This window comes from Haplochromis burtoni, unplaced genomic scaffold, assembly GCF_018398535.1.
Source record: "Haplochromis burtoni strain Fernald_Lab_line unplaced genomic scaffold, NCSU_Asbu1 Contig_289, whole genome shotgun sequence".
NCBI classification, from domain to species: domain Eukaryota; kingdom Metazoa; phylum Chordata; class Actinopteri; order Cichliformes; family Cichlidae; genus Haplochromis; species Haplochromis burtoni.
The window spans coordinates 273,235-288,894 of record NW_024582650.1 but is presented as its reverse complement, the minus strand read 5'-3'; the positions used below and the strand labels follow the sequence as shown (position 1 = coordinate 288,894).

At 37.0% G+C, this 15,660-nt stretch overlaps 2 protein-coding genes across 3 annotated transcripts; both read right to left on the bottom strand.

The window, feature by feature from the left end:
- Positions 1 to 1,570: 1,570 nt before the first annotated feature.
- On the bottom strand, positions 1,571 to 4,051 carry LOC121815744 (B- and T-lymphocyte attenuator-like). The gene is made up of 5 exons (XM_042227897.1): positions 3,967 to 4,051; positions 2,594 to 2,923; positions 2,448 to 2,495; positions 2,231 to 2,359; positions 1,571 to 2,133 (listed from the first exon to the last, which is right to left on the bottom strand). The coding sequence occupies exons 1-5, from the start codon at positions 4,046 to 4,048 to the stop codon at positions 1,790 to 1,792; spliced, it is 933 nt and encodes a 310-aa protein (XP_042083831.1). The 5' UTR covers positions 4,049 to 4,051; the 3' UTR covers positions 1,571 to 1,789.
- A 2,566-nt stretch (positions 4,052 to 6,617) lies between these two features.
- Positions 6,618 to 12,862, bottom strand: LOC102313934 (B- and T-lymphocyte attenuator). Of its 2 annotated transcripts, XM_005944889.3 has the most exons (6): positions 12,733 to 12,862; positions 10,950 to 11,279; positions 10,804 to 10,851; positions 10,592 to 10,714; positions 10,466 to 10,497; positions 6,618 to 9,969 (listed from the first exon to the last, which is right to left on the bottom strand). In XM_005944889.3, the coding sequence occupies exons 1-6, from the start codon at positions 12,812 to 12,814 to the stop codon at positions 9,493 to 9,495; spliced, it is 1,092 nt and encodes a 363-aa protein (XP_005944951.1). In that variant the 5' UTR covers positions 12,815 to 12,862; the 3' UTR covers positions 6,618 to 9,492. The 2 variants fall into 2 exon arrangements, with proteins under 2 accessions (XP_005944951.1, XP_042083830.1); XM_042227896.1 differs by having other exon boundaries at positions 10,950 to 12,849.
- Positions 12,863 to 15,660: the final 2,798 nt, after the last annotated feature.

The following is a 15,660-nucleotide window of genomic DNA, read 5'->3' as shown; positions in this document are numbered from 1 at the left end:
AATCTCCTTAATATAGGAACAATAACGAGCTCATTTAAGAGAAATATAAAAATCTGTAATTCAGTAAGTACAATCATTAACATTTCAAACAAAATAATCTTTCAAAAGTTGTACATGAGTCACTTATTAGTTTACATTACAGAACTTTTTTCACGTTTAGCATCCTGTAACAAATCAGAAGACTGCATTACAAATATCAGTAAGTCTATACAGAACAAATCTATTCCATTAATGAAGTTTATGGCATTGTCAAAGTTTTGGCCATCAGAGTTGAATATGTTTTTTTTTTTTTAAAAAAATTCCAACCCAATTACATGGATTTGAATGGGGGAACAAAGTCATATCAGAAAATAAAAAGAAATTCAAAATAAAATAAAAGCATTGTCTGGATTAAACCTGAGCGTGAGAGAATAAAGTTGCTGCTGCTTTTGGTCTGTTCATGATAGCTTAATAGGACACACAGTGCATCTACACAACCACAAGCTTCCTCCATTCACCTCGTTTGCAGTCTTTCTCATCACATTATGCCACTTCATACAGTCATGTGAAAGATAAAGTTTTCACACACACCCATCAATTCATCAGACTGTGGAATCATATATAGTAGCAATAATTTTTCAGTCCTTTGAGTTTTGAAGCTTTTGTTTTTGCACAGCTGTCTTGAGATTCAGCATTTATCAAATCTGGGTTGAAGTCTGTACTTTGACTAGGTTGTGGAAACACCCTGATTCTTTTCTCTTTCAGCCATTCTGTCATACATTTGCTATTGTAGCTGTGCTTGGGATCATTGTAGTGTTGCATGCCCCAGTTTTGGCCAAGTTTTAGCTATTGGACAGATGGCCTCACATTTTACCTCGAGAATACTTTGGTATACTGAGGAATTTGTGGTCGACTCGATGACTGTAAGGTCCCCAGCTGCATCACAAACCAAAAAGCATCCCCCTTCCACCACCTTGACTGAAAGTTGGTTTGAGCTGTTTGTGCTGATACACTTTGTTTGGTTTTTGCGAACATTTCAACTTTGATCTCATCTGTCTAAAATATATTATTGCAGAAGTTTTGTTGTTGTTTTTTTTTTCAGATGCAACTTTGCAAACCTAAGTAGTGCTGCCATGTTCTTTTTAGAGAGAAGAGACTTTCTCTTGGTAACTCTTCCAAACAAGCCATAATGTCTAATGTTTTTTTAATTGTTCTGTCACAAACTTTAACAGGCCTATAGAACCTAATCTAGCCTCTGAGGATTGCACTGTCAGACCTTGGAGTGAATATATGGTGTTTTGTTGCTCTAGATTGTTGCTCTAGATTGAAATTGCAATAACACTAAGTGCAATACTCTCTCTGGCATCATTGTATTATACTCATATTGTATGCATTTGTACTCTATTTTATTCTATTTTATTCAATTGTATATAGTATTTTGTTTTATTCTATTCTATTGTGTACTGTATCTTATTGTTATCTTATTCCAGTGTTTTTCTTTAATTTTTCTATGCAACTTTGCACTGTCCACTGCTGTAACAAAACAAATTTCCCACGCGTGGGACTAATAAAGGTTATCTTATCTTATCTTATCTTATCTTATCTTATCTTATCTTATCTTATCTTATCTTAGATCAGCCAACTTGGTGAAGATCTAATTAGATTTACTTAGTTTTTCACAGAATTATATAGTCAAACTTTTTTCTTTACATGACTGTACTGATTTACACTTTTACACAATTTCATCCACAAGTAGCCATTTCAAATGAAAAAAAGTGAGGGAATGTTGATGACAGCATATTCTGGATTTTTAACTTGATTGTGCCATGGTGTGCTGTTCTACTAAACCTTGTTTAGTAGTATGTCTGTGGTTGATGATACCATATACTGCACATTGTTGATATTTAAGTGCTGGATTTGAAGCTGAAATCTGATGCTCATGGGGCTGGCAAGTTGGTGATCCTGGTCTTTCAGCAGTGAAAGAAGACTCTGGGTTTTTAACTTGGTTACTCATGGTGTGATATTTTCCACCCTGTTTGGTAGCGTGTCTATGTTTGATGATAACATATACTGCACATTGTTGATATTTAAGTGCTGGATTTGAAGCTGAAATCTGGCTCGAACAGGGCTGGGCTGCTGGGGAGGTCAGTGCTCCTGTAGAAAAAGTCAATATTTAAATTACACATTTTTAGATGGTAAATTCAATCAATTTAGTTTCAACTATCCCCCAAGAAATAAATAATGCTCTTACGTTTCCAGTCATAAGAACTCTGGAAGATGAGGGCAGTCAGTATGAGAATCAGAAGCACTATGCCAAAATAAATGTAGAAGTATGGCCTCCAGTTTTTATCCTCATTGTGATCAGAGCTCGGTGTTGTTCCTACAAAAGCAGAATCACCAGATCAGTCGTGCTAAGCTGCATCCACGAAAATGTTGGCAGTGATTTTCTGACAAATAAAGCTTCTCACCTGTATTTTTATCATTATTATCGGGGGTTTCAACTCCCTGGTACATGTCTTTAGGGAATGATACATAGTAGACAGAATTAACACTTCATATTTTATTATTTTATATTTTAATGCTGATGAAGAATAAAATATATCTGAAAGCATACCTGATACTGAGATGATGATGGAATGGCTGATTATGCTGCCATTATATCCTAGTAAACCACATCTGTACTTTCCATCGTCATGAATGGAAATCTCCTTGAAATTTAAATATGAGATCAGCTTATCCTTATCAGGATCCTGTGTTATCTTCACATTTTTTGTTTCATGAATCCGTTCACAGTTGTTTGAGTCAAAGAGTTTACACCAGGTGACCTCCAGCGTTTCTCCACAGTGTATAACCGGACAGCTGACTGTCAGACTTTGTCGTGGAGGAGTCTTCCAAGTGCTGTTTCTTCGGACCATAATCGCAACATCACACGAAGCATGTAAACCTAAAAATAAGTAAAGAAGAGAGATTTAGAGGTGATAATAGTTTAAAACTGTTTTTCTTTGTTTTTTAAATTGTTTTGAACATTTTCTTATTTATATCTGATTGTTGTATAATTAAATTATTGAGTTGATAAAAATAGTCACTGTATGTAGGAACTATTGCATTTTTTGACAATACTCACAGTTCTTAGCTTGACTATGGTGCTTGTTTTACAAGCTTAAGCATCAAAGTGTTATTCCTGTCTTACACTACTGTTGTAACTACTAATAGCAAAACATATATTATTGGCATCAAATTCAAAATAAGCTAATACCATTTATAAATTACATTATTAATTTCAAGCATTTTACATGTTTTCTTTGTTCTACTGCGAATAAAATATGATTTTATAATATATGCAGATTTCTTGCATTGTGTTTTCATTTACATTTTACTAAGCATCCCAACTTTTTTGGAATTACACAAATTGTCATTTTCATACTAAAATTGTCAACTTTTGTATGTTGAAGATCAAATCTTAATTTATGTGGTTAAAATATCATTTTGTGATTTAATATCAGTATCACACATCAAATTTGTATCAATTCTACATGCTATGTTTAAGTTCAGGATTCAGCAACACACATGAAAAAAACAATAGAATAAAATAAAAAATAAAGATCAAAACAAGATAGGAACCAAAAATGGAATGGGAAAGCACTCATTCTATGGCAGTGCTCATTTTGTGCACTCCTTGGAAGGAATACAAAGATTAAACTTAAGAATCAAATTACTTAAGAGCTTTCGCTTTTTAAAATATATTTCAATACTTTTACTATCATGACACGGTGTCATGTTTCAGTGTACCCAATTATTATATCTATGTCTCTTATGTTCTACATTCCAGTCTTGTGCTCTCAGTCTTTACTTTTCAGTCTCAGCAAACAAATATCTCATTTGTTTAAGTTGTTCTTCCATCCATCCTTCCATTTTTACAATTAGTTTATATTAAATAACTTCTCATTAATAGAAGAGCTTTCAGAAAAAGCATTAATAAAGGTTTACCTTTACCGTGTCCATCTAAAGAGACAAACACAAAGCAGCAAAAAGTCATCAGAGAGTTAAATCTGTCCATCAGGCTCATCATACTCACGACCTTAAATTTTCAAATAATCTGTTGAAGATACTGCAGAGGCTTCTTGTACTTGTGAAAAACTCACCACTTCCTTACTCCCTGCATGTGTGCTGCACACACATGTGCATTTCATGTTGTAACATGATAAAGTTTTTTAGTTTCAGTATTAAGGAAGAATGAAGTTACTCCATTTCCTCCTCGGTTTGTTTGTTGTTTATATTTGATTTTTATATTCCTTCTTAGCATCAAGGGCCTTTTGCAGCTAGTTCCACGTCCTTTTTATTTCCATTAGCAGTCTGGTTAGGGTTTGAAGAGTTTAGTTCCTTGTGTTATTTTCCTTAGCCTTTACCTGTGTGCCTCTGTGTTAGGTTATATAGTGTTAGGGTCTTATCTCTGTTTTTGTGACTTTTTGTTTTACTTTGTTTTACTGTCATGTCTCTCTTGTGTCATGCCTCTGCTTTTATTTCCTGTCTGTCTTCATCTTCATTTTGTTCAGCTGGGTTTATTTTCCTTTTGGTTTTCACTTTACACATTAGTAAAGACAATTTAACATTATTAATAAGGTATTGGAAAATTTACCTTTAAACCATGAATGAACCAGTAGACTTGCTGCAGTGTGAGAGTCCCTGTCCTTCGTGGAGTCCATGCTGGGATGCTAGATAGTGCCCTATTCAGAGACTCCATTCTTCCTGCTGGGCAACATCAGCACTTACGTGAACAATGGCTTATGTTATGGACACCTAGTTCAAATATAGGGTGTTCATGAGCGCACTAGGCGCCAGGACTCCTTAAGTGCCAAGTCTAGGATTGTTTTTCTAATAAGGTCATCAGACCTATGGCTCTATGTCTTGGACACTCGAGTGAACAGAGATGTTGAAGCGTTAATAGATCACCACATGTAGTGAGGTTGGGCTGGAATGTCTGGTGGAGGGCCCTGTCTGGGATATCTTCACTGTGGACACTGAGTCCAAGTGGAGCATATTCTACTTTCCTGTCTGTCTTTAGTGCTCCACTATCTGATAAAGGTAAAATGCCATAAATCTGTCTTTAAAAACAAATAAATAAAAGAGCAGCATCAGGGAAGAAGTAGGACAATTCATCCACTACTGTAGCTGAGGTCACAGGGTTAAAAAAAATTCCACCCTTGGGAGGTGGATGAAAATTCCCCATGTCTTTATTGTTGTAGGGCTGTCTTCATTAAACTGGGATAGTGTTTTCCCTCTTTAACAAGGGAGCTCTCTGGGAAGGTTAGTGTCATCAGTCCACCCTTTAGTCAAACCTCAGATTGAAGAGGAACAGTGTAGCTTTCATTCTAGTTGTGGTTCAGGTGGATCAACTCTTTATTGTCTCAAGAATAATAAAGATTGTGTGAGTTTTTGTCCAATCTCACACAACCTTCTCTTTTAGAACAGCTTAAATTATGCTCTCCAATGGCCAGGCCACTTGGGCATGGGGATTGCTCCAAGTCTGGATACTTCTGGGTTTTCTTGGTTGACCTGCAATATCATGTGGAAGTGAACAGTAATTTTGAATTGGCAAACTGGGGTGAAAGTCCTCAGTAAGTTTTTGAAAAGGGGACTCTCTGGGAAGCTTTGTCCCAGCTCTATATAGTTTTTGTCCTGTCCTACAAATCAGCATATGTTCTGTAGTCACAAAGGAGTCATTCATTGCTTTCCTTGATGTGTCCTTTGGAGGTTTGCCTCAGGAATATGGTGTATTAGGCCAAAGGTTACAGGCCATTTAGTCCCAGTAAAACTATAGAAAGAGATTGGTTCACATTGTAAGTGGACTGGACTCCACCAGTACTGAGCTTCTGTTCAGAACTTTTATGGATGGGTGGGTGGTGTAAGGTCAAAATCAGTTGATTTGTGGGCATTACCATCTCATTTCTGATTTTTTTAGATAATGTAGTGTAAGTTTAAGGTGATCAGAGTGATAATCTCCAGGTTGTACTGGCCAAGTGTGAAACAACTGGGGACAGCAATTAGCACCAAGTCTATGACCATGATTCTCAGTCGCAAAAAGTTAAAAGTACCCATTTCAGGTTGGGGATGAGCTGCTGCCCTTTGCTCCTGCTTGAGGGACATACTAAGCAAGAAACTGACACATGGAGCTGTGCAGCATCTGCAGAGAATGTCTGAAAGACTGAAATTAGACAAGCAGGTGTTGGAAATGTGCTTGATCCAAAGGTTGTCTGATTTCTCCCTTAGAGGTATGGTGAGGAACATGAAATGGGCTCACAGCAGAGTCACTCTTTCAAACTGAAAGGAGCCAGGTGTCAGGTTAAGGCTGTGTGCAGGCAGAAGTGGAAGTAGAAGGACCCAAAGTGCAGACACTCGGAGGCAGAAAGTAACTCAAAACTCAGCTTTTATTGCTGGATGGCAAAACGTAACAAAAATCCAAAGAAACTTACATGACCAGGCAGACCGAACACACAGCATAAAGGCACGCAGATCAGAACACAGACACAAAGAAACACAGGGCTTAAATACACAGAGGGAGCAATCAGGGAATGGGTAACAGGAGGGAAACACAGCTGGGGCAAATCAGGCCTAATGAGACAAGGGGAAGCAAAACCAGACACATTAACATCAGACATGGACTTTCAAAGTAAAACAGGAAACATTACACAGACTCACAGGCAGGCACTATAACAAAGGGAACAGAGACGTGGGACCAGGGCAAACACTGACTGGATGTGGGGATACAGCAGACAGGGGAGACAGCAACATGGAACACAGACAGAAAACCAGAACACTAAAACTCTAACCAAACCCCACCCAGAGAACCTAAACTAAGAATAATCCTAAAACCCATAAAGCAAAGCTAGAATATAATGAAATAACAAAATCAAAGAACCAAAAACACAAAACACTGGGTCAACGACCCAGGGACCCTAGCACCAGGTTGTTTCAGGTCTATTCAAGAGGCCCAAGAAACAGTATAATACACCTCTTCTTACCTCTGAAAACCTCCATAGACACTGTTATGGCCCGTCTAGGCGCGGTCAGACCACAACTTAAAGGGTGATCCATCCCCGTCCAACCCCAAGCAGCACGTCACACACTTAATATTTTGTGACAGTGATTTATTTACAATAAGTGCAGTTAAACAAAGGAAGGGAGCATATCATAACTTCAGGGTGAACCCAAGGCCAAAACAACAAACAAAAAGTAACCTATCTCAGGAATAAACACAACTTATCTACTCAAAAGAACTAAACCAAACGGCAATCACTTTCCTCCCTGCCTAACAAAAACAGGAGAAAACTGATCAAACAAAAAGGCGGTCCACCCCTACATGCTCTTATATTAACATAATATAGTGACACAGTGAACGGTCTGCCGGTTGGGTTGGGCCGAGGATGAATGAATTGGCAGTCCCAGGCGGTCTCTTCTTATCCGCTGTCTCGCAGTCCTCAGCCAATTGGTGTGAGCCATCCACCAATCCCGGAGGAGCACCTGGACACTCAAATTCACACATGATTACGATCACAGTCGTAACAGACACAGATAGGCAGCATATAGCTAAAAGACATATATATCCCATTATATTGATGCTCAAAGTTATGGGAAAAAAGCATATTGTAAATAAAGAAAGAATCTTGGCTGGAGTAGGTGAAAATTAGATTTGATTGGCCGTTTTTATAAGAGCTTAAATGTGTGTTTCTGTGTTTAAGATTTCATGTGGCTATTGTATTTCAGAAGTAATGAAGGTTAAAAAAAACTTGAAATATTAAATAATAAACATATTAAAAGCACTCATTATTCCATGGTATGAGCCTGGGCACACTGCTCACCAGCTTATAAATCACAGCAAACCTTTCCACAAGCATAATGTAGTAAATGAGTGTTATTTTCTGTCGATTTCTGTTTTTGAGACTTGACAAGAAAATTATGATCATGCATTACTGCTTTATTGATCTGTTAGCTGATATCACACACTGCACATACAGTAAAAGATGGCCACAGCTCGAAATTATTAAAAGCGAAGGCAGTTCACAAGTACCTTAAATCTGAATTCTTTCTAAGAACGAGGGGCAACTTCTGTGATTTCAAAAAGAAAAAAAGTTTGGTCGTACAGATATGAAAAAACTTTCCCTGGTCCCCCCACCATATATGCCTCAGTAAAAACATATGGGCAGAATCAATGGTTTGAACTTATACTGAATGCAACATTTAAAAAAAATCATACCTATAGAGTCTGTAGTCTATTGTCTATGTTTTTATTTTAAAAAACAAAACAAAAAATCAAACATGTATATATACAAATACATATATACTAATGTAGATAAACTGAGTGTAAATATTAGAGAGCCAGGATTAAATACCCATTTATACTGACATTTTAAATTATACTAAACAGTTAAATTGCAGCTTTACCATAATTGTTTTAATATTTTTATAAACGCTGTCTTTTTTCCAGGAAAATGCTCTAACTTCAGACTCACTTATAAAATGATTCCGAGAAATTTTAAAGGTGAAAATCCCCCTTAAACAGAATTGCACACAGTGTATGTCCACAAAAAGGCCATAACATTTTACAAGGGGAGATTTCTTTAAGGTTTCCAACCTCAAATGGTTAACAAACATAGAGTCTACTATGACAACTACTGTGTTGTCTTTATTTAATATTTCCTCTAATCCCCCCATTCTCTGTTGCTTGTAGTTTCTGGTACCTTTTAAAAGCTAACCAATACTACTCTTTCTTGTTTTTCTTTTAGTTTAAGTATAGAATATGTGAAAAACAGGACCAATAATAAGGCCATTGCCCAAAGTGCAATATTAACAATGCGTACATGTGGTTGAAGCTGAGCGTCCCCTGTTCAAAAAACGTCATTGTCAGAAATGTTTCCGTCTTTAACTTCCTGCACATTTGAGCTAAACCACACTTCTGTGGTCAATAGGCAAGGTGTTGTCTCTGACAGTAGTGGTGACAAAAACAACAAGCGCTGTATGAGGGACAGGTATGAGAAACTGTTCATATCTCTTAAATCTCTCTAGTGCTGATTAACATGTCTTTTTTTTAATGACTGCCATCTTTCTATAACAAATCAGTCAGAAAACTGCATTTAAGTGTTATTTGTCTGTCAAGAAGAAATCTGTTTATGACCTTTTTATGAAAGTACGACAGTTACTGCAGTTAAGTCAATACAAGGACTGGAATCAGATGACATCAGAAGCACAATACAAAGTACAATAAATTATTAGTTGAAAAAGAAGTGCTGCTGCTGGGAACAAACCAGAGGGCTAGAGAATGAAGTCACTGCTGCTTCCGGTTTAGTCACGATAACTCTAGAAGACATGCAGTTCACTTAGAGAACCACAAGCTTCCTCCATTCATCTCATCCGCAGTATGGCTGTACAGCTGTACGTTTCATCACATGACTCCACCACATATTGCAAAACATTTTTCAGTTTTTTCATCTGCAAGTGTCCATTTAAAATCAACAACACTCAGGAAAATTTGATGACAGCATACTCTGGGTTTTTAACTTGGTTAGTCTCGGTGTGCCGTTTTCCAGCAGGTTTGCCGTGGTTGATGACAGCATACGTTGCATAGTCTTCATTTCTGACTGCTGGATTTGAATTTGAAATCTGGTACTCATGCGGCTCGTGAGCTGGTGATCCTGGTCTTTCAGCAGTGAAAGAAGACTCTGGGTTTTTAACTTGGTTAGTCATGGTGTGATATTTTCCACCCTGTTTGGTAGCGTGTCTATGTTTGATGATACCATATACTTCACAGTCTTGATATTTAAGTGCTGGATTTGAAGCTGAAATCTGGTTCGAACTGGGCTGGGAAGCTGGTGATACTGATCTTTCTGGAGTGTATGATGAATAGATGTCATTTAAAACAGACAAGTTGGTCAGTGGGACAGGAGTGGAAGGAGGGCTCCATTTAGGGAGGTCTGGTATCATAAGAGTCGGCATTTCCTATGGCACAAAACACCAAAATGAGAATATATTAAACATATATTAGAATATATTAGTAAAAAAAAATTCTCGACACTCCCATGACAATAAATCTTAAGCAAGGTGGAAGATAATTAGCTTAGAAAAATCGGCCTGCCAGGTTGTCAGAGGCTCACAAAATGTTATATACTGTATTACTTGTTTATTTTATGGCCTATAAAAACATTCAAACTGAAACAAAAAGAAAGAAATTGTTCATCAGTGAGTGAAACCACATGTTCTCCTATTTTCAAGCCTGTTGTTAGACCAAAAGTACCCTGAAAAAAAAGTCAAAAATTATACTTCTCCAAGGTGCCATTAGACGCTGGCTCCAAAAGTGAGTAAGTAAAATTTTACTTATATAGCACCTTTCAAGACAAGGATAACAAAGTGCTTCACAACAAAATAACAGTGCATAAATAATACTTTTTATCCCCCCAAATATCCCAAAAATATATTTTGATATGACCAACATTACCTCTCCCTTTACGTAGTTTAAGGTCAGCACTCCTGTAGAAAAGTCAATAAATAAATTACCCATTTTTAGATGGTAAATTCAATGAAATCAGTTTCAACCATCTAAAATAAAAATTAGCGCTCTTACGTTTCCAGTCACAAGAACTCAAGAAGATGAGGGCAGTCAGTATGAGAATAAGAAGCACTATGCCAAAACAAATGTAGAAGTATGGCCTCCAGTTTTCATTGTGATCAGGGCTCGGTGTTGTTCCTACAAAAGCAGAATCACCAGATCAGTCGTGCTAAGCTGCATCCAACGAAAATGTTGGCAGTGATTTTCTGACAAATAAAGCTTCTCACCTGTATTTTTATCATTATTATCGGGGTTTTCAACTCCCTGGTACATGTCTTTAGGGAATGATACATAGTAGACAGAATTAACACTTCATATTTTATTATTTTATATTTTAATGCCGAAGAAGAATAAAATATACCTGAAAGCATACCTGATACTGAGATGATGATGGAATGGCTGATTACGCTGCCATTATATCCTAGTAAACCACATCTGTACATGCCATCGTCATGAATGGAAATCTCCTTGAAATTTAAATATGACATCAGCTTATCCTTATCAGGATTCTGTGTTATCTTCACATTTTTTGTTTCATGAATCCGTTCACAGTTGTTTGAGTCAAAGAGTTTACACCAGGTGACCTCCAGCGTTTCTCCACAGTGTATAACCGGACAGCTGACTGTCAGACTTTGTCGTGGAGGAGTCTTCCAAGTGCTGTTTCTTCGGACCATAATCGCAACATCACACGATGCATGTAGACCTGCAATTTTTTTTTAAAGTAATGCGTAATTCTTACCAGAAAAGAATTAACGCCTGTTTACATAAAGCATATTTTCTTCTTTTGTGATCGCAACAATGAAATACATTTTTTATCTTAATACTATATAAATTGTCCCATCCCACACATGTCGTCCATCTTAATTATTTATCTATCTGTCATTTTATTAGTCTAATTATGTCCCAGAGCTCTCTGGAGTGCTAACATTTCAAAGACAGGGAGAATATAGACATAATGGTAATTAGATGCTGTGTATTTAAAAACAACATGTTTCATATTCACATGTATATTTATACATAAGACAATTTATTTTATACAGTTTGTTTTTCATTCTATCAGTATTGTTTTCTCAGTAACTGGAGGACTTACTGGCCATTTACTTGCGCAAGATAAGATTAAGATTCATGTTTGTAAAGATTTGTTTTAAGTTTTATCTTATCTGCTACAGATGTAATGTTTACATGATTTAATTAATGTTTAATTAATGTTTTTACAATAAACTTTATGATAATATGCATTGTATAAAGGAACTGTATTGTATTGTGTGGCTTTTGTGTGGCATGGTTGAGATTTAGTGCCGTGAGGCTGCATGCCACAGAGGGAAATCTAGTTGCAGATTTTACCTTTACTCTGGTTTACACTGAGAGAATGCACCTCCTGATCTGAAGCTAAAGCCCTTTAGTCTTACTCACACATAATTCAGTGCTCAGTCAAATAATAGACACCTCAGAAACCTAATATTAATGATGAGAGGTGTAACAAATCTACAGATAGACAAGAAGCCAATAATACTTCGAGGTAGTGCCCATATGCCCTGGTAATAAAAGGTAATAAAAAATATTCACATATTTTCTACGATTTTCCCTCATCATCTATAATATTGACATGTAATTTCCATCATAGTGGCTGTAACACATAAATATGCCCAAATTTGTCATGCCATGTTCAAATAATTCATATCAGCACATTTTTCCAAGAACAACATCTGATTATTTGGTTAATTAGGTGCCTTTATGATTTGACGTTACATAAAATATCATCTCTCTATTTTTTTTAAACTCCATAGCGTGCCCCAGAAGTACGTCACTATTATAAAATGTATGTATTGTTAAATGGCTGTACATACTCTTTTTATTTAGTCCAGCAACAACGCCCTGTATACAACAATAACAATAAAGTGTGCTACATTGTTTGTTTTTGGTACAACTTTAAAGAAAGTTGAATTAAGCATTTTAATCTCTGTCGTGTTTTTTTCACACTCATTATGTTAAATATTAAATAAATAGTTTTAAACTTCTATCTTTGTTCCTCAGTAATGATTACTCTATATCTCTCTAGTCTATGTTCTAGCAGTGTGCTCAAGTGTTCCTACCCTCAAACAACCATGGCACATGTATAACAGCTAGTCCATCAATAAAATAATATCTATGTTTACCTTTGCCGCTTCCATGGACAGAGACAAATACACAGCAGCAAAATATTATCAGATAATTCAGTTTATCCTTTAGGCTCAACATGCTCACAGCCTGAAAGTTTTCAAATAGTTGACTGTAGGTACGTCAGGGGCTTTTTTTCACATGTGACAGGCTCACCACTTCCTGACGTCCCACACGCATGCCACGACCATTCGGCACATTTTGTGTAATTCAGTATGCTGTTACTTAACAAAGTTTCCAGCAATGTTAAGGAGGAGTGGACTTTATGTAATCAAAGAAGTACTTTTCCAGTATCTCGCTGGTAGTTCGGTACTTTGACTCAAGTAGTTCCATTAACTTTTTGGCTTGTTTGATTTATAATTGACTGAGACAGGACTCTCTTCCAAACACTCTAAACCAAGGCACAATGTACATTTCAATTCCTTTAATTTTAAATATGTTTATATTGTCTATCCTGTAAAATAGTCAGATATCTATTCATATTAATGTACAGAATTCACCTGCTTGCTGCTACTACTGCACATTCACCCAGTGTATATACTATATGTAGTATATATATATATATATATATATATATATATATATATATATAATATATATATATATATAATATATATATATATATATATTTATAGTATATATATATATATATACAGTGCTTTCGGTTCCCCCACACCCCCCCCCCCCCCCCCCCCCCCCCCCCCCCCCCCCCCCCCCCCCCCCCCCCCCCCCCCCCCCCCCCCCCCCCCCCCCCCCCCCCCCCCCCCCCCCCCCGCCCCCCCCAATTTGTGCACATGTCGAGGAGCGTGTCAGGTTACATTTCACTGTGTGTTATACTTGTATAACTATGCATGTGACAAATAATAAAGAACCTAGAACCTAGACTGGAGATTTATCAGCGGGGCTTTAGGGGACTAGGAAATGTTTTGTCATTGCTTCTCAACTATAATTAAACCCCTATTTTTAAAACCCCCATTGTGATCCTTAGTGCTGGAAGCATTATCCACAGTTGTTTAGTTATTTTACAGAAGTTGTTTCATTCACCTTTATATGGACCCTGAGTTTCTAAAGGTGGCTATTGGACCTGCTTGAAATTGTACACTTAACTAAAGCTAGCTTTCCAGTGCAGAGTACAGACTGTTAGGGCCCTATGCAGAAATTCAACGGGGCCCCAGCGTTCTTCACCATTATCTCTGTCTGACTGGTGTACTTGTATTAGGCGTCTCTCCTCCACAGTTAAGATTATATTAACTGTGCATTATATTTAATGTGAGGATAGCTCCTTTTTATATTCATGAATTAGCTTTCATTGTTGTCCATAGCTTTGTTTAAACAAGAGTTAGAGGAGGAAGGCTGGGCCCCCTTAGGGAGGTCAGGTGTCTTCTACTATGATGGTAAGCTTTAAGCATTGATTGAGAGTTTCAACGTTTTTCAGCCCACAGGGCACTCCACTTGCCTGCGGCCTGTTACGCCTCGTGGCAAGCAGCACTTCTGTGTAATTCTTTTTTTGTTTGCTAATTAATTTCTTGTTTGGTAGTTTTGTCATTTGTCAGTTTGGAAAATAAGTTATGTTAAAATTTGTTTTCCTTTATGGGTATGTAAAAACAAACCAAAAAAATCTAAAAAGTAGTATTAAATTTGTAAGAACATTCCACAATACAGTCCTAGAGCATTGCATTTTTTTTAAATGAAGATGCAGCAGTTTTTTTTTAAACAAAACTTAAACATGCTGTTATTTTGTTTTATTTTGTTTTATTAACTGAGGGTCAAAGTGTTAACAAGCACAAATTCACTATCTAAAAAAGAACACTTTAGCTTTGCCCCAGAAAATGAGGAATTTCTGATAGTTTTCTTCAGACTTAAACAGGAAAATTGGATCAATTATTACACAAAAAATAATCTTTTCTTCACACTCGGGTTACCAGTATACTTATATGAACAACTTATAATACCGATCATGCTTCAGCCTTCATTATGCTGCAACCTGTGTACATACATGTGCGTTAGAAATCGGAAGTATACAGCAAGAATGACTTTTATTTTTACTCTTTTTTGCTCTGTCTGTGCAGCCAGCAGGTGGTGTAAGTTTACATTCACCTTTCTATGTAGTTTGTAGACAATGCTTCTCAGGGTCATGTGAATCAGAGCATACTTTTCCAACAGCATCATCTGGTGGAAAATTGTGTGTTACTTCATGTGCATATGCCATTATGTGTGTCTCTGTACAAAATTAATATAATCATTTATTTCTCTTTTAGCTTTTGGTAGTTATCTATAGATAAACATTTTGGACCACAGTGACATGAGAGTATCACACAGCTTCCAGATATGTCAGTTGCACACCCATGATTAGTGATGTGAAGTTCTGTATCGAGGCTTCAAGCAATGGAGGGGGCGTTTCCGCGATGCGCGTAACGAGGCGTGCTTCATTTATGGGAGGAGCTGAAAATGATGACGTCCGAAGCCTCGCTGACCGGCTGTACCACGTGACTGGTTCAGGAAGTGGTTTGAACTTTGAACGAGCTATGACAGTGATATAAACCCCTCAGACTTTATTCAAAATGTGGGTGTTTGATGGAGAGTTGCGGTTAGTGAGAGTTTGGAGACCGTTTGGAGGTTTATGAGGGTGAGGAGAGAAAGTCAGGAGAGAATGGAGCCAGCTAAGAAGAGGAGGATGTCCTCCCCTGTGTGGGAACATTTTGATCTTATTCCTCCCAACAAGGTATGTTAATTTCTACAGAAGATGTATTTTCATAATACTGATGGTGCAATACAATTTATGTTAAGCTGTCTTTACTTTGAAGTATTTGCTATGTGCCAGGGAGCTGGGATATAACAACAACACCTCATCTAGGCACTGCTGTAATGTTACTAAATGATATAACAATATTATACAACTGCAATAAGTTATGTGTGTGATATTTATA

Bases quoted from the DNA above. Each gene is read 5' to 3' on its own strand.
- LOC121815744 (XM_042227897.1), bottom strand. From the start codon at position 4,048: ATGATGAGCCTGATGGACAGATTTAACTCTCTGATGACTTTTTGCTGC. The intron at 2,924-3,966 runs GTAAACCTTTAT...ACTTATTTTTAG, and splicing joins TTTAGATGGACACGGTAAAG to GTTTACATGCTTCGTGTGAT. The intron at 2,496-2,593 runs GTATGCTTTCAG...CATTCCCTAAAG, and splicing joins CATCATCATCTCAGTATCAG to ACATGTACCAGGGAGTTGAA.
- LOC102313934 (XM_005944889.3), bottom strand. From the start codon at position 12,814: ATGTTGAGCCTAAAGGATAAACTGAATTATCTGATAATATTTTGCTGC. The intron at 10,852-10,949 runs GTATGCTTTCAG...CATTCCCTAAAG, and splicing joins CATCATCATCTCAGTATCAG to ACATGTACCAGGGAGTTGAA. The intron at 9,970-10,465 runs GTAATGTTGGTC...TTTGTGCCATAG, and splicing joins TAAACTACGTAAAGGGAGAG to GAAATGCCGACTCTTATGAT.